This window comes from Anopheles ziemanni, chromosome 2, assembly GCF_943734765.1.
Source record: "Anopheles ziemanni chromosome 2, idAnoZiCoDA_A2_x.2, whole genome shotgun sequence".
Lineage (NCBI taxonomy): Eukaryota > Metazoa > Arthropoda > Insecta > Diptera > Culicidae > Anopheles > Anopheles ziemanni.
The window spans coordinates 18,583,436-18,609,777 of NC_080705.1; the positions used below are offsets into that span (position 1 = coordinate 18,583,436).

At 45.5% G+C, this 26,342-nt stretch overlaps 2 protein-coding genes and 1 non-coding gene across 3 annotated transcripts in view; 1 reads left to right on the forward strand and 2 right to left on the reverse strand.

The window, feature by feature from the left end:
* Window positions 1-2,684, forward strand: part of LOC131281669 (protein pinocchio) — a 28,896-nt gene extending 26,212 nt beyond the window's left edge. Inside the window, exons 2-4 of the mRNA XM_058311017.1 lie at window positions 642-741; window positions 2,108-2,378; window positions 2,454-2,684. Coding sequence (XP_058167000.1) covers window positions 642-741; window positions 2,108-2,378; window positions 2,454-2,684 — 602 coding nt within the window. The remainder of the gene's footprint in view (window positions 1-641; window positions 742-2,107; window positions 2,379-2,453) is intronic.
* Window positions 2,685-4,128: 1,444 nt separating this feature from the next.
* Trnas-aga (transfer RNA serine (anticodon AGA)) lies at window positions 4,129-4,210 on the reverse strand. The gene has a single exon. It is a non-coding gene; the product is annotated as a tRNA-Ser (tRNA).
* A 1,904-nt stretch (window positions 4,211-6,114) lies between these two features.
* On the reverse strand, window positions 6,115-25,756 carry LOC131293107 (uncharacterized). Its single transcript, XM_058321185.1, has 8 exons — window positions 25,717-25,756; window positions 17,423-18,306; window positions 11,126-11,297; window positions 9,508-11,012; window positions 8,217-8,518; window positions 7,642-8,112; window positions 7,055-7,215; window positions 6,115-6,977 (listed from the first exon to the last, which is right to left on the reverse strand). The coding sequence occupies exons 1-8, from the start codon at window positions 25,754-25,756 to the stop codon at window positions 6,115-6,117; spliced, it is 4,398 nt and encodes a 1,465-aa protein (XP_058177168.1).
* Between the last annotated feature and the right edge of the window lie 586 nt (window positions 25,757-26,342).

Here is a 26,342-nt window from a genome sequence, read left to right on the forward strand (position 1 = left end):
AAACCTAAGGCATTAATCAACAAGCAATAATCAGTAATAAGAAGTGCTTGCATTCGATACTTTCAAACGACTACAAACACTCTACGAGATAACCTAGGCGAACCGTCGGGGAATTCTGGGTTATTAGGCAAACAGACATCAGCATCGTCAGCAGAGAGTGGAACAGATGTCCAAAAAAGTGACCACCCATTTTGCACGTGATTGTGTGGAATGCACAGGACGTCACTGGACTTTGCTTGGGAATCCTATTCATTGCATGAGGAAATACTTCATTTGAATGCGGCCCCGAAAGCGAAGGTCCTCTTGGAAGGAAGCCGTTGAAAGATGAGTAGTTCCGTCCATCACCACACATTTTGAGTTCAAGGGGCGTTTCCAATCGGTTGTCCCTGGACGAGAAGTGTTCCACTCGCGACTACTTTCCCGACTTGTTTTGCTCCGGGGAATAGCTAAGCGCGCTAATCGTCTTCCGCTTTGAGGATGATAACGTTGGTCATGTGAGACAACGATCGTAAGGTTTCCCCTTTCGAAACTATTTAAAGCATACCCTAGTATCTACTTCATTTTTTCTACTACCAACGAATGAGGAACTGCTTTTTTTGATTTTTTTTATGAAATATTTTTCCTCTCTTTTCTTCTTGCAGTGTCTTCAAGTGCGAAGCTATCAGCAATCAGCAACAGCAGCAGCATGTCGGTGGCCAGTGTACAAGCGCCCCATCTTGCCGATTTGTGCAGTTCGTTGAGGTGAGTTTTGCGAGGCGAGGCGTGGAAAAACGAGAGGGAAAAAATATAACCTAATGGAAACGCTTAGTACTTTCCCAACCACTCACACATACATATAGAAAACCCCCCCCCGTGAAGTGGGACGATCCCTTTGCAAACGCAAAGGTGGGCGTAATGCTTAGTAGTTAAACCTGAACCGTATTTTATGGTTGGTTTAACCCTGCCAATATGAAGTTGACTGTACTTTAAAAAAAAAAAGCTAGCAGAAGGAGGATTCCATTTTGAGTTCTTTTAAGTAATGTGTGTTTGTATTTTTTTTATGGTGAGGGAAAAAAATGTTAAAAGCATTTTGTTTTTCACTCCTCACCATCAGCTCTTTATGTTTGAACGCGTTAATTGGCTTGTTTTTGTTTCATGTTTGTTGAATCGACGGAATATATGGCCCACATGGAATAATTTTCCATTCCAACACGTACGGTGTGTACGCTAAATGTGGGTAATTCAAAAAGTGTTGGTAATTCAAAAAGTGTGTTTTCCTGAAGCTGGATTTTGTTTTGAGTGGTTTATATTTAGCGCTCTGTTTATAAAGTCATTACCCAGCTGATTGTAAACACGGGAAAGAGGAACATGAATGGAACTTGAAGGAGAAAAGGAAAAAGATTTTAATTTCTACCAAGCAACAGGCGCTGCTGACGTTCATAGCCTCCTACCAGGAATGCTTCGAACGGTGTCTCATCTCTCAGTGACACTTCATTCATAAATAGTATCCAAGGGCAACCGGGGATGCATCATCGCCTTCTGCGCGTAAACTGCCTTTCCCTCTGTCTGGGCGACTTTCTTGATAGTTTTTTTTTGTTTCGTTTGGTTTCACCAAGTTCCGGAAGTGATAGGGGTTTTTTGGTGTTTTACGTATTGTTTTTATCATCATCAACAACAAGGGAGTGGAGGGGTGTGTTTAAAATAGTATCCCCTACTCTTCAAACCTATCGCCCGAGGAGTAAGCGAGAGAGTGAGTGTATTTGTCAAATGGTGGCGTCACCATCGTAGGGATAAGTCGTTAATGACGGTAACGATGGGTGTACATCGACGGCTTAGAGTGGCGTCTCAGACTATGTGTGACGTCGATGGTGGCGAAGCACTTTTTAAGGCCAACCATCATCATCGTCAACAGCAGGGATTGGATTTGTTTGTGCTATTTTGTAGTACACAAGAGTAAGGGAAGGGCAACACTCCTTGGTAGTCTGAGAGAGCATCCCGGTTTCGAGTCGTAAATAAATTCACCGTACGTCAATCGTGTGACTAGAGGCCATCTCTTTACGCAAGCTGCTCCGTACTCGCAACTGAAAATACTAATGAAACGTTTTCCATTTTCTTTTCTCCTCCACAGCCGAACCAGCCTGAGCATGTCCTCGTCACTGTCCGATCTCGTCGGTGGCAGCCCGTCGCTCGGTGCCGTCTTTGACTTTCACTACTCGGACGCGGTGCTGACGATCGAGGAGCTGCGGGAACAGCTCGGCTCGTGCTACACCTGCGGCGTGTCCTGGACCGAGGACCAGGTGTCCCTCGATTGCACCGAGTGCGGTGGCTACAGTCTCGAGCGTCCCTGCATGCTCTGCGATGGCAACTGCGGTCAGCTGTGGAAGCGCGATTTCACCATGGTAGGTTTACACGCTGCGCACCATCGAGTGAGGAGGAATACTGACGATTTCCTTTTTCTCCGCCACCAACAACAGAGCCACGCTTGTGGGAAATCACGCTGGCAGGGCGTGTGCACCAAGTTCCCGGCCCAGATGATGCAGCCGCTGAGCAGTTGCGCCAGCTTCGGTAGCCACCATCAGCTGACCGCGGCCGCCAGCGCCGTGCCCGCCGCAACCTGCGCCTCCAGTGCCAACCAGCAGCACTTCCTGCAGCAGGAACTGTGCGCCCGGCTCGAGAAGCTTTCGGCCAATGCTGCGCACTCGTAAAACTCGCGCCTTAGCAGCGTGCACTTAAAACTAGAAGGTTCTCCTCGAGCACCAACCCTCGACACTAAGCGGCAGCAACAGCAGCACAGACCACGTGTTGGCGAGTGTGTGTGTCTTGGCATAAGATTTCTTTACTGATTAGGAGAGAAAGAGGGAGAGATTGTGCACCAGGGAGAAGAGTAGGAAAAGGAAGCTTCTGCCGTCTCCATGAAGCGTCGTCGGTCCGGCCATAATTTGATTGTCATTAGAATGTTTGTGTTTTTTGGTTTTTCTTTACCCGTACTACAGGGTCTATGAAGTTCCTACTTCCATTTTGTTGTTCCTAGTGGGTTAAACCCCCTCTCTGTATTTGGAAACAATTCGAACAGAAACGAACAGAAGTAGTGAAAGATAGATAGTTCGAGTTGCATTTGTATCTGGTCTCTGTTATATACATCGTCATGTTTTAAACCCCCTGTCGGTTTACGTTCCAAAAGGAGGGTTTCATTCGGTAACCTCTATCACCTATCGCGAGGAAAAATGGAACACAAAAATCAACCGAAAACGGCACAAAAATTATGTGATAAAATGTTGCTCAAAATCAATGAATTTCAAAAACCCTCAGACGTAGACCGCCGGACACAGTGTAGGAGGGGGTACGACAGCGAGCCAGCTGAAGGCCGGAGCGGAGGAAGATGATGGTTCGACGAGCGGCAGAGGAACTAGGTTTAAAACTACCAGTAGGACGTTAAGCAGTGTAGCTAAATGTGGGGGGGAATAATTGTTTTTCTGTGAAAAACATAACATTACTACTCTGATCTGTAGCAGTGTAGCACTATATATTGTGTAGGTAAAGTTAATTGTTTAGCATTAGGGCATGGAAAGCTATGTGTATATATTTACCCGGGGGTATACCGAAAGTCAGAAGTGTAAGCATACAAAACATTTATTCTCCACAACTACTCGTGATCGAAACGAACAGGCAAAACACCTTCATCAGATGCAGAATTTACAATAGTGTAGGAGTAACATTTGATATTGAACGTAAAAACAAAATCCTCGTGATGAGCATGTTTTGGTTTTGTATTCTTTTGTGTTTTTTTTTCCCTACCACAATTATGTTAACACACGTTCACTTTGTATGCAGGCGTATACGAGTCGTTTGTGAAGGGAGCAGGCAGGGATGGCGGACAGTAGTATGCCATCCCGTAGCTTAACTAGGCTTAAGGAAATTACATGAAAATAATAATAAAACACTATCAAAAGAACATAATCAATGGATAAAATGGAATTGATTCGAAAAGCGTAAACTCGCTATGAAAGAAATAAATTGGTTGAAAACTTTCGTTGATAATAAGGTTTTTCTTCCCTCCAAAGACATAATGGGAAGTAAACACGATAAACCTCCTGATAGGCAAAAAGGACTAAAAATGGGCATGCATTTTGTGTTAAAAAAAAGAAAATTCGCAGTCGGTAGGATTCGAACCTACGCTCCCAGAGGGAATCTGATTTCTAGTCAGACGCCTTAACCGCTCGGCCACGACTGCTGTTGGAGTTGGTGACTGTAGATTGCACTTTTGTTCCACAATGTACTGTTTAGTCTATCGTTTCATATCGGTATTAGTAAGTAATCACTTTGATATTTTCAAAAGATAACATGCGATGTAAAAGCTTATTTCTCATTTCTCAAAAGCTTAAGTATCAAAAGGTTAACTTGCTGTATTTGAGAAAATTAATATCATTATGGCTTTATTGTAAAATCAAACAGTTTTCTGGAAAACATTCTATTTATGCCATTAATAACAATTGTAAATAGATGGATGAAAACGAGCTTGATGATTTAATGTTTTAACCATTCTTCGCACGTTATTGCACTATAGTTCGTTGGACTTGCATTGATCAGTATGCAAGGCCGTTTGCATGCCATCTTGCTTGCGACAGAGAGTAGTGCTTTGTTGTATGCAAGAGTTTTAAAAAAATCGGATGCAAGTAACGAACCATCTTGAAGTCAACCGGAAGCATTCATTTTATTTGGAAAAATTCTAGTTCCATTGAAACAAATACTCAAATAGATTTTCTCACCTCCTGGTGCATTCATAATATATTATTCGCTAGATTAATTTATTCATATTCCATAGTACATTATCCGCTTATAATATAGCTATTTCTTAATGCGCGTTTTCTAGCAACCTACACACAATCACACACATACCCCTCTCCTCCATCTTCACGAGAACGAATAAATTATAGCCTCAATGTGGCCACACACCGCTTATTATATCGACCATGGAGGAATGCACAAGGGGTTTGCTAAATTAAATCACCATTCGTGAACAGCTTTCGATGGCACTGTCTCTCTTAAATCACCTTTTTTGTTGCAAAATTCACCTTACATTTCTATCTGATTCATTTGGCGTGCATGGGCGATCCAAAGCCCGCCTATCGAAGGCGTAGTTCACACGTTTTGACCGAGGAAGGCAGAAGACTGTCTAATCGTTTCGATTGGGACATTGGGCGCGAGTCGCTAAACTTTATGCTTAAACTAGTTCAATCTCATTGCATGGCTTTTTGACCCGAGTTCATTTTAAATTATCATAAGGAAGGGGGGAAAACAAAAGGAAGCACTTACTTAAACATAAACTCAACTTCGGAAAATGTCCATTTTGTGTGGAAACTTACAGGAGATACATAAATTAATAAATAATCGTAGCACGAACATTTACATGAGAGCAATGTGCGGAATTTTGAAGGGGGGATTCTGTAGCCTTCCCTTTCGTAGGGAAATTATTTCTAAATCGTCCCTCCGAACAGCCTTGCCTTTGTTTGTCTCTATCATCATTTTCCTTACTTACTAAATACGCTGCACTTTGGAAAGTTCTGCTTAAGAAACTAGAAATCTTTTGTTGCACTTGGCTTGCAGTGTAAAACGCGCGCAAGCAAAATGATGGCCAAGTATTTCATGCCCCGTTTAAATTAACACGATCCAACGTTTGGAACGCAGTCACGTATGAGACAAGATGGATATGAAATAAATAGCTTGAATCAATAATAGCTTATGCTAATGCACCTTCCGGACGAACGAGGAATCCTTTTGTTAAGGGAATGGTTATGTGTGTTTGTGTGTGAGTTTGTGATTTCCTTTTCCACCTCCCGATAAACAGTAGTAAGCAACACATGCAAACGCACACCATCTTTTCACCGGGAAAAACTTCTCGGTAGAGAACCACAAAACAACCGCCATCACACCCCGCTTGGTCCGTGCTTTTAAGGCAGAGGGAAGGAAAAATGGGCTCCCACCGGAAGATTCCCAGCTGTGGGCTTCGCTTCGCGCGTGGCGATGCGCCGTTCGCTTAGTGATATTGTAAAATTGTAAAAAATATCCTTCCACATCTAACATTTAACCTCTCTCAACAACAACTCTCTCCCTCTCTCTTTCTCTTTCTAGGGGTCTTCAAACGGTTGAGGTGAGGGTAAGTCCCACCGGGTCCTTTCCTATGTTATGCTTCTTTACCACCTCCGTATATTGGACAGTGGGGCCATCGACGCCTTTCGGATGGTGTTCCCCTTCCCGCTGGACGGCAGCAGTAATGACCATCGGTGGTGTCGATGGTGCCATCACGAGCTTCCTGTCGTCCTCGTCAACGAGGGCCGACGTTTCGCCGGTGCGCGGATCGACCAGGACTAGGTGCACCTGTTCATTGTCCACGTTGGAGTACCGTAGGGCAATATCCTTGGACTGTTTCTTATCGACCACGTGATTAATCTCGAGGTTCGCACTCAGCTGGTTCTGGCAATTCCGGTTCATATCCAGATAGGACACGACACGCTTCGGCTGGCGGCTTGGTGAGTCGTACTCGCCGCCGCCATTGCTCGATTCGCTGGCTGAAGCGGTGATGAAGGACGTTTCCTCGAATCGACCACCACGCGGTGGACTGTTGTTGGACGTGTTGTAGTGATGATGATGGTGTTTCTGCTGTAGCAACCGCTCGATGGAACCCTCGACCTCATCGATCTCCTCACTGCTACCGAGCTTTTTCGGCCGTAGCCGGACGTCGTTTTCGTAGCGCAGCTTCTGCTCGATCGTGGCCGTTTCGATCAGTGGACGGGGTGTGTCATAGCTTTGCAGCAGCAGCTGCCGCTTGTCTTCCGTCATCGGCAGGATAACAACGCGTTCCGACGACGACGGTGACTGATAGCGGCCGGTCAGCTCGGCGGCGCTACTGTCGTTCACCGTTTCGTACTGCGGTGGCGTCCAGAGACTTTCCAGGCGATCCTGTTCCTCCTTGCAGATTGCTAACTTGGCGCAATCGACTTCTGAAAGGAAAGCATGGGAACAAGGGACGTTATGAAAGGGTCACATCGGAAATGCACGTCAATTAATGCCCGCTTACCATCTACGTTAACGCAATAGACCGGGTTGGAGATGGAATTTTGCTCCATGTCGATGTACTTGGCACTGCGGCCCAGCAGGAGCTCGAACTGGCCAGCTAGATGCTTGAAGCTAGGCCTTTGCTTTGGATCGTCAGCCCAACACGATCGAACGATGCCATAACTAAAAGTGGAACAAAAAGTATAAAATATGCACAATATTTTGAAATTGTAATGTAAAGATGAGTTCACTTTGGGAAATGAAAATCGAAAATGCAACCGTAATCTATAATTTTATCAGTGACAATCAATAACTTTCCATGAAGCCCACTTAAAATTAATGCAACTTTCTGTTTTAAATTCAAATCACAAAGGCTATGTATTTCATTCGTTGCCATGGTTTTTTTTTAGTTTTCAAGAGTTTCCAGTTTGAGGTTAAGGATACTATCGTTCAAAATAAGCGAAAGATTAAGCTTTAAGTAAAGAAAATTTAAACATCTCTAATTGTTAGCCGTTGCCTTTTGGAGAAATTTAAATTTTTAAATAGAATAATCGATCCAGTATAAAAGAGAATTGATTTAAAACCCTACTACAGTTTCGTTTCACTTACATTTCCTCGGAACAATTTTTCGGGCACTCCATCCGGTAGCCCTGCTTCAACAGGTTGTAGAGATTCTGTGGCGGGATGCCCGGGTACGGCGAGGCGCCGAGCGTGATCAGTTCCCAGCAGAGCACCCCAAACGCCCAGACGTCACTTTTCGATGTGTAGATGTGGTCCGCCAACGATTCCGGTGCCATCCATTTGACCGGAACCCGATCCTTGCTCTTCTTCAGGTACGCGTCGTCCTCGTAGACGTCGCGCGTCAGCCCCAGGTCGGAGATCTTGCATACCTTACCCTCGGCCAGCAGCACATTCCGCGCGGCCAGATCCCGGTGTACCAGCTTGATGTCGGTCAGGTACGCCATACCCTTGCTGATCTGCCAGGCGAACGAGAGGATGTCCTTCACCGTGATCGGCTCGACCGCGTTCTCGTAGTCGGCGTTCATCACCTCCAGCTTGCGACTCAGGCGAAGGTAATTCCTGCGAGAAACCAAAAACAAACAAAGTTGTGTTGTTGGTAGAGGAAATTCAACGTTTAACATTGATTTATGCACGAGCTCCTCTCTCGCACACCGAAGACTTACTTCAGCGACCCGTACTGGCAGTACTCGATGATGAGCAACGGCGAGTCGCCCTTCGTGCACGCGCCCAGCAACCGGATCACGTTCGGATGGTTCACCTCCTGCAGCAGCTGATACTCGGAAAGGAGCGCCAGCAGCTCGACAGAGTTGGCGCCCGTCTTGAGCATCTTCACCGCCACCGTCGTGATGCCCGGCCGGTCCGGCAGATCCGTGGCGTACCCTTTCAGTACCTTGCCGAACTCGCCCTCACCGAGCGTCGCGTCGAGGATGAGGTTCGCGCGTGGAAATTCCCATTTGGAGTCGTACTGCCGTGGACGAAGAAAGTTAAACACAAGCTTAAGTACAAAGTGGCGGATGGATGGGCGGGCAGTGAAAGGTTAGACGTCTATATCTAATTAAATTTGCAGGGCTAGGTTGTAAATTGATATTGCCGTGATATTTTCCCCGACCGTTCCGGTTCAAAACAAACCGGTAAAGCGGCTCCACCAAGCAGTTTTGGTGGATTCCGTACATACCAAAATGCAATAGAAGTTTATTAAATTATCCAAGTACAATGCATCATTTATCGATAACGGCCTATGATAGCAGATAGATTTTACCTTGACTAAAAACTGCTGCATTGGAACATCACCACGCAACAATTTGCGCAAACATGGAAACGGTTTTTAAGATAACAAGGTAGGCCAATCCATAGCCAATGGTGAAGTTTGTTGAAGTTGAAATTAAGGTCTTTAATGGATCTCTCTTTCACACCAGGCTGTATGAGAAGAACAGAAATAAAAGAGCTCAAACTTTTCTCAGAATAAGCTAACCGAACATTAAAAGGATTCATTGTAAAAGGACAATACAATGGCTATGGAAAAAAAGGAAAAATCGAAGCAACATGGAGAACATGAAGAAGAGAAAAAATCAACAGCAGCAATTAAATAAAAACGGATATCTGTTCATTCCATGAGAAAGTTTCACGCCCTTGAGCGACTCTGGAAACTTGTGATGTAAAGCAAAACTCGATATTCCAAGAACAACACGAAACATGACGCATAAAAGCTCTTGTAAATTACCGTTCAATGTATTATTCATTCATTATGCAAACGAAGTGGAAATTGATGGAAATAATTGAAGAAAGTCGATAATTTTCCTACAGTTCTGAGAAGAGGTAATAACAAGCAAATAAGCGAATCAGTTTCGTTTGAATGGAAAAATACGGTTTGGATTACAACATTACGACCTTAATATGCTAGTCCTTATCTTAACTTAAGTGATTGATAAAAGTGACATCTGATATATTACTTACATCGATCTTAAAGTTGAACTCGTTCATCCGCGACGCCAACGGAAGCTCCACGTTAAAGATTTCCGTGTCGTTGCTCACCAGGTTCATGCCGATACTGTTCAGGCCACCCGGACCCGAACTGGTGCCACCGTGAAGCAGTTTGTTTTTCACCGTCACTTTACGGCTGAAGCAGTACAGCACGATCATCACGGCCACGACCATCGGTATGAGAACGATCGCGATCAGATAGATGGACGCGTGCGGGCCCTTAATAAGTCCTGGTTCGTAATAGCTGCCGTCGCGGACTGCCTCCGGTAGCGAATCTTCCGGTCGATCGCGGTGACCCGTTTTCACCCCATCGAGCGAACCATTTTGTGGTTTCGAACCGGCCACAAATTCTACATCGGATGATTCGGATGAGGGCGTAATTGTCGTGGTGGTGGTCGTCGTGGAGGTCGAACTCGACGTGGTCGTCTTGCGTCGCTTGTCCTCCGGTCGAATACCGACATTTTCCGTACACTCGCAAACACCGGACGAACGGCAATGGCAGTGACCGGAGGCCGTGTGAATACCGCGCGGCGCATTATCCGAATGATGCAGTCCAACGATGTCCTTCCGGTAAACGCAATCCTGTGGGCATATGTGGATCTGCTCCCGGTGGCCCATCTCCTCCAGCGGATCACAAATCCCGTCCGGACAGTGTGACAGCCCGGATGAGCAGGTCGGATACTCCGCGGTAGCCCACATCGGTAGCGATGTCGCGGAAGGTGGCCGATACACGCACGGTCCCAGCAGACTGCCCAATCCGCAAGCACTCTGACAACTCGTTGCATTCGCATGGATCGCACAAAAGTCCAACTCCATGCCGTGGTGCTGCTCCTCAGTAATTCTCCTTTCTTCCGCTACCGACAAGCACCGCACCGCATCCGGATTCTTCCGCAGTTTCACCAGAATGGTGACGCTGTAGTTCTTCCAGGCCACGGTCAGCTCGTGCCGACTTTCCAGCTGCTTACGAAAGACGGTCTCGTTCCGCAGGTAGATAATACCCCCGTTCTGCGTGATGCCGAAAGCGTCCAGTGGGTTAGCGGTCAGGCGGAAGTTCAAATCTAAACGATTCTCCTGAAACAGCTGCCGGAATGAGCCCGGTTCCGCGATCCGGGCGTACCGTCGTGACGTATCATACACGTACGCCTCGCGTGGATACGCAATCTTTCCGGGGGATACCGTTTCCTTCTTGCTTTTCCTACGACCACCAACTTTTCCGTCACCACTACGGAATCCGCTTCCCTCTCCGGGGGGAGAAACGACCGACGTTCCGCCACTCGTCAGTGCTTCGGGCCTGGGAAGGTCGTACTCGTGAATGCGATTCAGATTCGTACTGAGACAGATCGAAGCGTTCGCGTACGATGTTCTTCGCTCTTCGTCCTTTGCCGCCCCCTTAGGGAGCTCCACCGTCGGATCGACCGCCTGCAGCGTCACACAGTAAGGACTCTTGCGCAGTATACCGGAACGGGCAAATACAAGCTCTGCGAAGAAAATGGGAACAAAATACACACACAGAGGGGCACAGCATGACATAATTAGCATTAGCTATAGAATCGAACCGAAACTTTCTCCCGAGCCGCCAACAACAACTTACTGCATCCGAAAACGGTTTGCTTCAGGCCACCGGCATGCTCGTTCTCGTACATCGCACAATCGGGACGGAACAGCTCCAGGACGTCGCCGTGCAGCTTGTAGTGGACGCGCGTGTTCAGCGGTATCGAGTCGTCGTCGGTGAAAACCACCCGCACGTGCCCGACGGTGTCGTCCTAAAACCCGAAAGTAAACAGACCGTCGAAACATTTAGTTGAGAGTTGAAAATATGCTTCAGTTCCCGACCCGGTGCTATCAGATCGATGCCAAAACAAACAGAGATCGCAATTCATCACTTCGATTAGGCAGAAATACGTTGTTTTCGTTTGCAGAATATAAATGAATAAATTATTCAATTCATCACACCGAGATGACGATGGGAAAATGATAAGCCAGCGATTGTTTGGGTTTCGTAAATTACACTCCGCCACTCCAACAGAAGCTGTCGCCTTCAATCAATTGCCCCTCAACGCAGCAGGGTCGTCGAGAGGCGGCGCACATCGAGCGGAAAAATTGCGAATGGGTAGGGTCACCTTTCTTGGAAGGAAATTTTCCGAGAATAATGTTCGCCCGCTACCCGGGCTCCCCCACGTTGCTGTTTGTTGTATGGGGGGAATTAATGGAGAGGGGGATAATGAAAAACTGTAATCAAAAGTTGCTAAATTTGGAGCAAAACTTTTCTTCTAAAGGACGTGCGTTCGGACGTCATCAATTAGATTACATTTTTGTTTGACGCGCCTACAGCAGTGCATTGGAAAGTGATTGGCAGCCAGTGATGTACCACGTGTTGGAGAGAGCTTATGTTCATCGATTTCGAGAATTATTATAACATATACAATATTTGTACCGATACAGATAGATTTCCGAGAAATGGAGTAAAAATTAATCGCCATTCCTCCTCTTGTCTGTGAAGGAAGAAGCTTTCCAACAGTGCACCACACATAATGAACCGATGCCATCGTTCGTGACGAATTACGAGATCCCCACATACAATAACAATAATAAGTACAGAATAGAAAACAGTGGGTAATGTTCATCGAAAGTTCCCAATGTACAAAGAAAGGGGTTTATCAATTTGTCAACGTCGTCGTCTGAAGCAAAAGAAAGTTGCAATATCATTCACCATCACCCGCCAAAAGGTGTAATAATGTTCCACACAGGGATATATTACTTTTATCGCGCCCGGAATCACACAATGACACAATAAACTTTCCACCTAGTGGGCGTAAAAGGGAATTAATTTTCCTCAATATACCCCGATAAAATCACACACATTTTCCAATCAATCAAAAGCTTCCCACCTGCACAATAATGGTGAAACATTCTCGATGACTGGCCCAATTTAGTGTCTAGCATTAGGTTTAATGCTTGTGTTTAGGTTTATTTCATTAGAAACAGCTCACTAAATGATTAAATCAAAACCATCAGTGTTGTGATGCCTTCCCATAGGTGAGGGGATTGGTAGACTAATAACATTTTGGTCATCTCAATAGTCTCGTTTTCTCAACGTTACATACTTTTTTCAAATTTACTAAATCCCCAGACAACGGAACCAAACATTCCAACAGTCCTAGCCTCAAAAACAACTGATACGACACGCGAAGGATTGTGTTTGTTCCGGCGACCAGTATAATCCTTTTCTTTTATTGGCCCCACCGAGCAACGACGGAGACGTTTGATGAAGATTTTCGTTTCCGTTTCCTAATGCAAACTTCCTTCGCCCGGTATAAAAAAAAAAAGAAAACTCCCCAAAAGATCAGCGCCCCCCGTTAGGCAAACAGACGGAATACATATAATGCTCATATAACAAATGGGTTCACTTTATAACTTCCTCCAGCAGTCAAACTCCAGGCCCGATTTCAACCGGCCGCCACCCGGTTGGGGAAGATGCCCACACTTGGTTCTGCTTTTATGGGTGTTCTTTGTTCCAAGCAGCCGTTCTTTTCCCCACGAGAATCTTCTTCTGCCAGGATTAAACTCCACACACACACACGGTTACCATTTTCAGCCACTAGCGGACCAGGATTTGCATTCCCGGCCAGTGTGTGTGTGTTTTTTTGGTCTGAAAATATGCAAATTCATTTGGTCCAACACAGAATGGGAGCCTCAGTCAGTCGATCGGACGCTCGGCGTCTGTCCCGATTACTTCGGTTCACCGAATGCACAGCAGCGTTCGTTTCCGGTACTTCCACATCCGGCCGGGGCCATAAGCAGCTCGTCGCGGTAAGGTTTACATGTTTTCCTCAAGTTGGATTAGAATGTCCTTTTATTATTACCCCAGACCCAGGGCAGCTGATGGATACGGGTGGGGAGACTAAAACAATTTACGCTCCGTTATTACGAGGGCTATAATCTTCCTGCGGGTAGAAAAGAAAGACGTTTATGGCCATGCTCAAGCATGCATACACAAGCACACAGACACAAAACGGCGATGGTTTGGAACAAAAAGTCATCGAACTCGTCGAAAGTCGGCGCGCAGGGAGTTTTCATGGTCAGGCTCCGGGGAATCTAATCAATTGAAGACTATAACCACAAGCTACGGAGACACACGGAGCTGCTCCAAACAACAACAACAGCACCTCGGGAAAAAAACCTGGTCCGGCAAGGCTGCAACGGCGCGCATTTTTTGGATCCAATCCACTTCAGGTTGCCACCCCCGCGCGGGCAGCCCGACTTCTCCCTCCGTTGGTGTTCCGTCTGACGGTCGCTGTCCGTTCGTGCCGAGTGTGCGATTCCTGATTCGACACTTTTCGTGGGTGTGCTTGAGCAAATGAACCGTGTCCTTTTATGACCCCGCACTACTACTAGTTCTCCCATCACCCCTCCAAGTGTCTGGTTTATATGAACTGCGCCGCCATCGACTTTCTTTTGCTCGCGTGATTAGCTTCCATTAATCTGCCTGATGGTAAACAAAAGTGAAACGCAACGTCTCCCAACGGTGGATGAAATGGACAGGGCATAAGGAGGCATCACCTCCGACGGGCAGTGCGGTACAGACATTGCCATCATCATCCCCGACACTGGGTGCAACAACAAGCGATGGTGGTGTTACTTCAACTATCCCCAACTCTCCTATCGCCTTGTTGTAATTCCCACAAAAGTGCTCGACCTCGCCGTGTCAGCTACAGGCTATCGAGAGAGCGCTTCTGCGAATTTTGTCGCCGGTAACATGCCGACGACAGATAAGGTCAGTGGTGCGAAATCTCAGCCACAGCGCGTACAACCAACGATCATTCTTCCCCCGTCACGCCATGTTGCGAAGCGCGACGATGACGCTGTGGGCGTCGTCGGGAAACCTTTGACGGATGATGATGATCAGCTCTCCATCCACAACCCCAGGACATTCCCGCCCCACCCGCTCGGAAGGTTCACGGTCAAAGTCAAGACCCATAACAATAAGGTACACTGATGTAATCCTTAAGGGGTTAGTGTTTGTGTGTCCACTCCTCTACGATGCTCCATAAATAGGCCCATTTCCTTATAATCATTAGGCTAAGCCCAGCGGGAAAGTTTCCCAGGGTGATGAACGAAAACGGATTAGAAAGCGCGTAGAAACGTCCAGAAGTCAAACGCTTTTAGTTAATTTCCTATGGTAGATTTAGAATAAGTGTACACCTTCGAGATTTAGGACGAAGGAAATAAAAAGGAATACATTGCCCATCGTTCTCGCTTATTGAAACCTAACCTGACAATAGTTTTGCTTTCATACCTTAGGAGCCTCAAAGATTCCTCAGCTCTACCGTTTCTATTGCGGTTTAAAATTACACCGTAAACCCGCTCTCCCGGAGTGACAAACAAGTAATTTTTCTAGCAAATATTGGCAGTAAAAATATGTTCAATTCTCGGAGGACGGCAGCGCGACAGGGATCCTTTTCCCTTTAAGGAGGGGGGCAATTTCCACCCGGCATGAAAGGTTCCTAAAATTCATCAACATTGTCAAACAGAGTAACGTCGTGAAATTTGAGCCATGCTTTCGGTTGCGCGCGACGTGTCGGCGCGCCAATTTTGACGGTGTCCGGAAGGATCAAATTTCCATTTTGTGCATCCCGTGTGTAAACTCTCTCCATGTCCGGTAATGTCAAAACACGATGGGAAAGGGGTTTGGCTGGCTGACGGTTAAAAGCAAGGACGAAAACAGTCAACGCAGAGGATGCCAGGTTGTACGCAAATGTTTTGTCGTGGAATAAATTTCCTCCAAATTTCAAAGAGAATTCCTGGTAAAAGAGCCCTACTGCGTGGTGGCTAGGGTAACAATGATGTCAATGATCTAAATATTTAGAAAATTTGTACAATTTTTTCGAATATTGGATGCAATTACGTGTCCTTATTGGACACATGGTTTACCTTCTGATTCGCCAAAGACGCCAACGTTCATTGGTGTCGTTTAAGCAATCAGGCGAAATAATCCGTGTGTTTTCCTCATTATCTCATCTTTGACCTATCTTATGCTCTTCCGCCAAATATTCAATAATCCCAAGCGGCGACCTGGAAGAAAGGACGAATGATTTTCACTACGTACCATAAAAACACTATGTTTGCCAATACGATTGGGGGAGGCCAATACATTTGCACCTCACTTTGATGACCAGGAACCTGTAGCAAAGCTGTGTCAATACAGGAACAGAGGATACATTCTTTTTTGGAGCAAAAAAGGACATCCTCTGTGTAAGTAAACCGTGTCTTCACTGGTTCGGTTCTACCGCACCACGAACCGGTAAAAGATTGCTTGGCGGGCTGCTCGCCTCACAGCACGGACGATGTTTGATCAAGTCATTAAAATTTCATCGTCATCGACGACGGCCACTAATCACCTCACCGGACCGACTGATCCATGAAAATGGGGTGCGCAACGCGGACAGTCCCCGTCACTAGTTTTGGAGCGAGCAGCAAATTAATTTAACGCCGTTACAACAAGCCATCGTCCGGGGACACACTAAAGGGACATCCTTCTTGCCACTAAAGCGAAAGCCACCGAAGCGAAAGGGAACATCTCACTCATCAGCGGCAGGCTATTTGAGGGTTTGCGGATTAAGGGATCCAAGCGAGGCACGGGGTGTGCGGGGTTTCATGTTTTAACGGTGTTTATGGCCATCCACTAGCCAGTGCCATTTGCCGAGCGTCCCTTTTCCGAAGGGACAGAGACCCTCGCGGAGATGAGGCGCCGCGGTATGGGGAAAAAGAATTTGATACATTCTTAATTACGTTGGCCCCGTTTTCTTGTGCCCTGGAAACGGGGCATCGTAAAGTCGTTACGTGATGATGGAGATCTAATTCCTTTCCTAGGCGAGATGGGAACACAAATTTGCAGCTAGTTTCCGGTCACAAACCCGTTCTATAGTACAATTTGTTCCAGCATGTCAGATAAAGCCGGACAAAAAAAATGCGGAGAATAAAAGGTAGCTGTGAAGGTCAGTATCGTGTAAAAGGAAACTTCATAAAATAGATCATAGTTGGCGAAAAACCTCATCTCAGCAGCCCGCAGGAAAGTTCAGGACGTGAAACTCTTCTGTGCGCTATGCAAACACAATAAACAAAATCGCATAGTATACTAGGGCGGCACCGTCAACATCCACCACCCCGCGGTACGGATTTGGTGCCGAGGAATTCAATTACGCAAATGGGAAACACGGAGATTGCAAAAGCCAAAGGCTGTCGTTCAACGCTCAACTGGCGCTTCTTCGGTGTCATGATGGAGGTTGATAGTAGTTTAAATGTACATTCCAGGATATTCACGAGCAGTCAGGAGGCCATGATATTCAAGGATTGAGATCCGTTCTTACTCTAAACTGAACATCGACCGTTGTACAAAGGAAGTTATTTTTTTCGATGATCCGTTAGCGACGGATCAAGAGAAACATTTGATCGAGTTTAACTAGCGTTGAAAGAAGAATAACACAGTTTGCACCATATAGAATCGGATCACGAAAAACATTTCCATAGAATGCGCGCCTTTTGTTCATCTTTAAAGGTACGCAATAAGGTTCAAAATAAAATTTGGGACCTACAATAAAATAAGCTTGGTTGTTTCAAGTAGTCAAATTATGTTTTTTTTTTTGCTTGAACGAATTAGGATGTACAGCGGCCACGAATCGAATTTGGGTGGTTTGATAGGTCCTTCACTTCAACAAGAAATGAAACATATTGGTAAGCCATGGGTGGAATATACTACCAAAAATACCCAACCTACATACAGCTCCCTCGAAAGTTCGTATTATGATTCTGTTTGAAGTGCAGTTTACCTACAAAATATGAAAATTTCATTTAATTTAGTTCCCCACTCGAGAGGCCCGAAGTCGCTCACCTGATTAACATGTGGATCGTCGACGTACACGTCGTAGCTGGGAAGGTCCTGCTGGTGATGCTCCTGCCCGGAAGCGACGCTGCCATTCGCTGCTTCCAACCGAGGAAGATTGTCGTTGCGATCGAGCACGTTCACCGTTATCGTCCGGTCAACGGATTGAGAACCACCGTCACCGGTCACCTTGCCCTGTTGCTGCAGAGTGCACCGGACGGCAGCCTGTAAAGTGGGTCCCGGTGCGTGCGTGTCATGGTCGAAGGACAGCCTTGTCCGCAGTGTGCCATCGGTAGGTGCGACTAGCAGATACCGATCCGCTCCGCCGGCAGGATTCGACTCTTCCCCACGCAGCAGTTCGTACGCTGGCTGATGCTGAGGACACAAGCGTCGGTAAAAGGCGGGACCAACCGTTCCGATCGTCCAGTTGCGCGGCCCGTTCTCTGCCACCCGATATTGCACCGTGTCCCAGAAGCAGGCCCGCTCCGGATGGTGCTCGCAGAAGCTATCCAGAGCGCCCTCGGCCACCGGCTGCGGTTCGATGGTGAGGCTCAGCCGAGCCGCCGGAATCTGTCCCGTTGCATTCCGTGCGACCACGATAAACTCGGTTACGTTCGTAAGCTCGTAGATGCCGGACGTTACCCACAGATCGCCCGTATGTTCGTCCACCTTCAAAAGCTCGGTCCCGCTACTGCTACTGCTGTCGCCGGAGGGACTTTCGATGGCGTAACTGTAAGCCGATCCGATACTCTGCCCGGTTCCGCTTGCCGTCGCCGACGACGAAAGCAGGCGTAGGTTTACAATGGGCTCACTGCGCAGGATGATGTAGGATTCCTTCGAGACCGGCAGCGTCACGCGAAGCTTCGAGGTGGAAAAGTAAACGCCCGGGGATGCTACCAAAAGAAACAGGAAAAGAAAACAGAAAATTTTCTTCAGTCAAAAGAGCGTGTACATAAAATATTTAAACCGAGCCTAACGATGCCCGTGGCCAATTTTCGAAGGATGTGTTGTAGCTCGGCCACTCGCTTTCACTTCGTGTCTGGCTTTCCTTTATTGTGGTTGTAATATTCACTCTCTCTCTCTCTGCTTTTATTAGGTTCCCATTCATTCACAAAAACCTTTTGTCGTATCTTGCGCGGGGGAGGTTTTAAAGGATCTGGCAAAGATTTTCCCTTTGCGGACAATTTAATAAACTCACCGGAGCCTAACTTTGGGATTGTTTGGCTTAATCATTCGGACGACTAATTTAATTCCTTTGACGAGAAACACGGGTTTCAATGAAGCCTTTTTCTGACAGTAGAAATTGCTCGATACAATTTAGTAAACGAGTTTTTCTACGCTTCACTTTTCCGACCAGTTGGAGACGAATTGTTGCTAATCGTTCGGCGGGTAACGTTTTGACCTTTTGGGCCGCAATTCAATTCCACAAAAAGGTGGTTTTTAGTAGCTTTTAAAGATAGACGAAGGAGGTCCTTTTTTGCCGTGCTGTGTGTTTGATAAAAAACAATCCATCAACGGGTTTGGAGTTTCGACACCGGATTGAAACGGGAGTGCTACGGTAGTAACGTTAATGAATTTTCCAGACCGACGGCAAACGGCATTTTCTTTTCATGAAAGTGGCCGGTGGAGAAGAAAAAAAACAAGCGATCGCTAATGGTGTAAGGTTGTGAGCTTCCAAGTGACAAAATAGGAGTACAGAGCTGCTTCCGCCCTATCGGGCAAAAGCCATTTAAAGGAGGACACGCTGATTAGAAGCTGACGTGAAGCGATTGGCCATTAGTGAAGAGAACGGCGATGTGAGGTGAGGCAAGAAGGGGTTAACAACAAACATTCACACACACACACACCACGGGAGTTACCAGGGCGGCCGCCGGGTACGCCGGTGTCCGGTAGGGAAGAAAAAAAGAAAGGACTATGATCACGAACAAGGAGCACACAAATGAGCTACGACGATGCAGTGGTTTGCTCGAGAAGAAGCCGTCGTGTGTGTGTGTGTGTGTGCACGGAGAAAGGGGAGGCTCAAGAAGCGGTGGAAGGGTTTGATGGAAATATCAATTAGCGTTATGCTCGACACTGCACTTTTTGTCAATGTTGGCTGATATGCTCACATTTTGTGCTGTGCAAACATTGGCCGCAAACGGTAGGAGCGGACGCAAACACGTGGTGGCGTACGAAGGACTAAAAAACGAGGTTATTTCAGTTTAAAAATATATCCTTTTCGGTGTAAAGTACATGGACGATGCCACTTACCGGAGTTATTAAACGAACATAATGAAAATTTTATTTTATTTAATTTTCCAAACCCCACGCATTTGCGATTTTTAAATTTTAATTTATGGAACATATGGGAAACGAACGGAAATTGGAAAAACGCAAAACATTTCACAACACAACATTGGCAAAAGGAACCTTGGTCAACCGGGATTTGCAGTGGACAGGACGAAACGGGTCAATTCCCCGAACCGACACAACGGAAATGAGGTTAAGTGCGAGTTTCTCGAAATTTTACACGAATGCGAACATCGGAAACTCTTCAATTCGCACCGCATGGTGCCGCCATTTTAAAGGTCAGGAGGACCCACCTCAATCGAGCCCCGTCGTTTAGTGACTTTTACTTCATATCCTTCACTAGCTTTTTATTATTCCACTCCACTCCCAACTAATTTTTTTTTGACAATTTTTCTTTTCATTCTGGCTTTTCCGAGCTGGGTTATTTTATTCAAAAAGTAATGTTTTTGGGTCGAGCAGCACGATGTGGCCACATAAAACCGGCGACACCTGAGTCTCTCGGTAGCAAGGGGGCTTGCTTGTGTGATTGGGGAGTTTGCGTCAGGCTCTTGTAGCGTGATGACAATCCTCTGCCGGTGCGCCTCCCGCTGGGCTTTTCGTGCTCCTGATGGACCATCGGCAAGAGAGATAAACAGCGTGTGTGCTCTGATGGGCAAAACCTGGTGCGATTCGGAGTGGCCGGACCATGAAAAGGTGAAAAGTGCCACGAAACGAACAGGTGGATATATTCTAGTAAATTTACGTTTTCTTCTTCTACCAGCCAACGTTTTAACCGTTCGTTTTCAAACGTCAATGTCATGATATAGTAAAGGGACACTCGAGTGGAAAAGGTGCACGTTGTTGGAAGAGAAGAGAAAACCCAAAAAATAAAAAAAAACCACCGGTTCACGAACGTAAACAACATCGAGCCCTGTGTCTGTGTCCTTTTCCCTTCCCAGGAGGAAACGTCTACGCACTCACGCACTCTCAAACCATCCCCCTTTCCACCCCGAAGCCATCCATTTTCCACACCTCGTTGCGTTCTCATATCGCAGCACAAATCAATCACATAACATATTGGATGATGGAGGATATATTTGCTGCCTCTCCATCCTTCACCCACACTCACACACGCATATCCGCACGCCCGCATTTTTGTTGTGAAACAATTTCGCGACGCGTGGGTTCGAAATGATTGAAATGGATCGGGTTTCGCTTCGCAAGTTCAACGATGCGTAAAATCGCACACTGAAAGTGGTCCACAATGAATCGATAGTGTCCTATCGGAGCGTAAGAGGTGAAACGCCGGGCCCGTGCTTTACACGTGTTCCCTTCAGAGAAATGGTCCTAATCAAATCAAGCGTATTTATCGTGAGTAGGAAACGTAACACGTCGAGCACGAGATCACGTGAGCACAAAATAGTTGATTGCGATAATTTAATATTACAGATCCGCTCTTGTTTCGACCTTCACGAAACAGAGGAGATCTTTGAACATTTACATTCTAAGCACCATTACCATTTTGAAGTATCAAGAACCTTTTTTAAATTTATTTATAGAGTTCTTGGAACTAAATTTCGAGTTCGAGTAGAGATTTTTAAACAAACTAAGGTAAAGGGTTAGTTACCAGTTTTCTTCAATATTTATATTCTAAATTTCGAGTTCGAGTAGAGATCTTTGAACAAAGTAAAAAGGGTTAGTTACCAGTTTTCTTCAATTGAATAAATGATATTTATTATGCTTTTCCCAGTGATTTTATGTATGGTACTAAAATAAATTGCACTACTTGTTTGCCGCTAATAAAAATGTACGGAAATGAGTTCAGTAGCAAATTAAAAGGTAGGCACTTTTTAGTTAAATTACATTTAAGCCACTGAAACGATAGGCTACTCGTTCCTTGGTGGACTTGCATATCTGGAGCAAAGCATAAATCATCTGAAAAAAGTGTTTGCTTGCCCTACGTTTCCCGCTGCAACATCGGCTAGAAAAGAAAAAGTAAATACAACAAGTACAGCGTAAAGACAAACATTGCCGCCCCATCCACCTCCATCATGTCTTCCTACGCGATTTATCATGCTGCATCATAAAAGTGCATCGATCGATTAGTGCATGAGTGATAGGCACTGGGCGATAGGAAATCTAAACTACCGCAACCCCCAATATCAATGCACAATCACACACACATACACTATCATGAGCAGTCATCAGCATCAATTACAATCCGAGCAGTTGCGAGCGGGTTGGACACGAGCGCGTGACGACGATCACTATGCGTATGGTAATTCGATAATATGTTTAACGATGATAACGACGAATTGCCTTATCTTAGAATGTGCCTGATGGTCTTTTTTTGTATTTTATCTCTTTCTTCTTTTTTGTCCAAGTGCTCGCTCGTTATCAAGCACGCAAAATCGAATCCCATGTTCATGGCGAGCACGCGACTCGTGAAAAGGTTTGGAACTTTTTCGACAGTGTTCCACACTTAAGGCCTCATCACACCGGCGGTAAACCCTCAACAAGCAACCCCCAAAAAACCGATCCATCATAGCGTGAGAAGCGTTGTTTTTACGGTTCCGTAGCGTACATGTTGTTTCGTTAGGTTGGCTTTCTTATTTGGGTTCCTCCGAAACATCTTCCACTAAATGCGAATCGAAAACGTCCGACAAATATTAAAGTGTAATTAACTGTGAGTAGAAGTTTCTGAACATATACTAACAGATATATGATAGGTAACAAGAAAAACACAAGACAACACCAGATCGAAAAAGATAAATGACAAATATTGCATAGCTTTAAACTATCCTCATATTCACAACAAAAAAAATCAGTATACGCTTTTTTTCGGACTAAGATCAAACCTCAGGACTGCAGGGTAATAAAACTTTTCCATTAATTGCATCTATTTTTTCAATGAAAGGCGCTCTTACGAGGCTTCCGAAGCTGCCGAAAATATTCAAAAAGTTGAATGAGGACCGAATCCGTTTTTCCGACAAGGATTATTAGGCATTACGGTTGCGCTCTCTGCGGAAAACTTTGCCCATTTATTCCTGCATATGCATATTCCCCAGGGGGTGTGAACTGAAAGGACGTATGAAAGCGCAAACATGCCAAAACATAATCGTTAGCGGGAAAGAAAATTGTGCTGCCCACAATTTTGTGAAAGGGCAGAGTACGATGGACCGGCCAACAGGTGGTGCTGCCGAAACAGGACGCGGTGCTTCACAAGCCGTAATAGTGCAAATTAATTCCACCAAAGGACCCGGATTTCCGGGAATTCAGGCGTGCTTGCGACAGAGCTACCGGCTCTTATCAACGGGTTTCTCCGCGGTTCCACAGAGAAGAAGCTGAAGTTGGCGTGAATGAAATGCTTCGAGAAATTGCTGGCACAGATTTTTGAAGAGGAATTGTAAAAGTCAAACATGCGTAAAACGAGATATTATTTTTACCTCCTTTAATACCATGGTTGAATGAATGAATCTCAGAGCACACGCAGGATACTTTTTACGAAGCAAACAAATCCTATAAACGCCACGCGAATAGAAAAAGCATCGCTAAGAGCCAAAACCATTTCTGCACGCGCTTTTATGTACATAATCCATCAGAACAGAACACAGTAGAAAATGAATAAAAAATCGTTTAAAAGAAAATAATACCCTGAACAACCGGAAACGGATCCATCGCCGGGATTCTGCCATCCTCGAACACTCGAACCGGATAAAATCCAGCCCAGTTTTCCAACGCACCGTGTGGACCGTCCGTGGATTTGTGTGCGCGATACACAGAACAGAATGTAAAATATTTATTTTACGACGTTACTTTGCAGGCCGGCAAACGAAAGCTTCTCCGGCTTCGAGCGTTGAAGACTCCATTAGAGTTGGTTCGAAAAAGTTTGTAATTGAACTACAGTGCTTCCTGAAACATTATTACGGAGCATGAAAACAAGAGACTATGAGGGAAGGTTTTATTCCATTCCATAGGAACGGATAAACAATAAAATACCCGTAAAATACAGCGTCACATTAAAACTTTAGTCCTAGGTCATGTATAACTATAACCCGGATAAACTTTGATTGTGTTAAATGAGTATTTTACATTTGGACAAACTTGTTTGTGCCTCGGTCACTCATTCATTATTTTGTAACTTTGTTTCTTATCTAGAACATATTTTATTTAAGTATCAACCCACTCTGTGTTGACAAGGTATGATTGAAAGCGATAGCAAAATAGTTAAATTAAATTAAAGTGTACATCACCACAAAAAAATGTTTACGAAAAGGGAGATATTTTATACACATACTCGAACCATCAAACGTTAGCAAAAATACAAACCACCAACGAAGCATTTATTATCGCAAATAAAAACAATCTTCAGTTTGAAGGCAATTAATGAACGTTCGTTTCGTTCGGCAAACGGCATATCGTCCGAACGGGGAAGAACGAAAAAAAAATCAAAACCAAAGCAAAACGAACCGATCACGGGCCGACACTCTAATAAACATTTGGCACCATCCATAATGAATGAAATGCTTTTGCTTTTTATTGGTACCAGAAAAAAAGGCGACAAACGCAAATGGATGCCCTAGCAAACTACCAACGTTAGGAGTTTTAACCGTTCTCTGCGCCGGTTCTGTCCCCGAATTGCCGCCAAAGGCGAGGAGGAGAAAACCTACAACGCCGATTTGTTCTCGATTTTGTCACAACGCTCGCGAAATTGAGATGAATCAGCTCAAGGGCAATGATAATAGTAATAATAATAATAACAAAACCAATAATCGTTCCAGCTCGTACCACAGTGAGTCTGTTCTGTCGCCGTTGAGGTTGGGAAAGAATAATGTCTACCTCCCCCCGAGCGGACGGTATCGATGATGGAGAGACTTCGATGTAAACAACCGATTGCTGCCGAACTTGGAAACACCAGTTAGACAGGAACGAGTGTGGACAAATCCGAAGGGTTTATGGCAAACTCTGGGGTGGACCACCCAGTGTCCTACGGCTCCCCCACGACGGCTGATGTATTCTACACACCCGACATTGATCTTGAAACCCACAGAAAGAGAGAATCTCGTAAGCATTCAATCTTGCGGGACGATTTTGCTTCCACCAGCAAGAAGAACAACTTTTTCGCTGCACGTCAAAAGCTGTCGACATAAATAACCATTGATTGGGAAAGTAAAACATTGCCCTCCCTGTCGACGGTTTTTCTGCATCGCGGAGAGGTTGGTATATTAATTCTCGGGTGCGTGCCCTGAACCAGAGGCTGAATGAAACAACGTCCAATTCCGAGGCTAAGCTGCGTCTTCTAGCGTCTCGTGACCTTCAATCTCGACATCGTTTATCGCACCCCGAGGGCTCGTGTCTCTACTTGGGCTGGCAACAAAAAGCACTTCTTGGCTTAAGCGGATAATACCGTCGAATTGATTTCTCCCACTCGACGTTTTTCGCATGCTGTTTCCTGCACCAAATTTCCCTGCGTTCGACGAGGGAAGTAAATGTAAACAAAGGATTAGTTAGTGCGTGAACCGATCCCCTCGAAGCGACACGTACGAAACACGCAAACCCAAAATTACCCTCCTTTTTTGCGTCACAAACCTATTCATATAGCCACTTTCCCACAACCCCCGAGAAGAATTGTTAGAAAGTAATCATTCATGCGGAAAGTTAGAAAACTTCGTAAGGCACACGAAATTTCAATATGCTTTCCAAACCGATAAGACAACAACAAACAGGTTCTCAGAGGCATACAGTCAAAAACATGTTTTAGCAAACATTCAGTTGAAATATGGAATGAGTTTTTGATGCTTCAAACGGCTTGCATTCCAAGAAAGAGATGGTCTTTTTTACGCGAAAGTTTTAAAAGGATCATGGCAATAAATTTTCATCTAAAAGATCCCTACACCTTCAAAGAATTCCACTGGCGAAAAGACGCATCCATGAAGCTCCATTTTTCACCCGGCACCTTTCCCAAATTGGGTTCAATTAATTTCCCACTCGTCGGGCGACGTGTGAGAGTTTCGAAATTTTGAACAATTACGAACTTCTGGTGAATAATGTCGTTTTAGCTTTTTCCAACTCCATGCTTATACTAGGCACGTGTGCCCGGAGGACGTTGGGCCTGTCTACCACTTACACCAACACATACGCTTCATTGATGATGTTTTCCCGGACGGGAGATATTTCCAGGAAGTTCACCGCCCACCAAAATCAAGTCTTGAACAAGCGAAAGTGCCCTCCTTGAAATGCTGTTCGATGTGCGAAGAATCGAACACACAAGAAAAGGATGTCTTCGTCTTTTGCATGGCCGAAGGATGCAAAGTATAGGGAAAAGAAAGATTCAACATCCGACGCCTTCCGAACCGATATCCCTCGTCTGTTGGTTACAAACGTGAATCATATTGGACTTGCCAAGGGGTTTTCCCCTTGTGTCGAACTTCGAATTTGCGGACCAGCCATCATCATCGTGCGGCATCATGAGTTTTCCTTTTTGTTTTGCTTCACGATCCGAAATGTTTTCATATTTCCTATCCCGAAATGCGGGGAAATGCTTTTTCGGGAGGATAAACGACCGTTCGACTCGCTTGACGAGGGTCATGGTTGAAAGACGCTAAGGCCAGCTAAGAATGGCGAAATCGTCATGGCAACGTAGACGACTTTCATACAACCA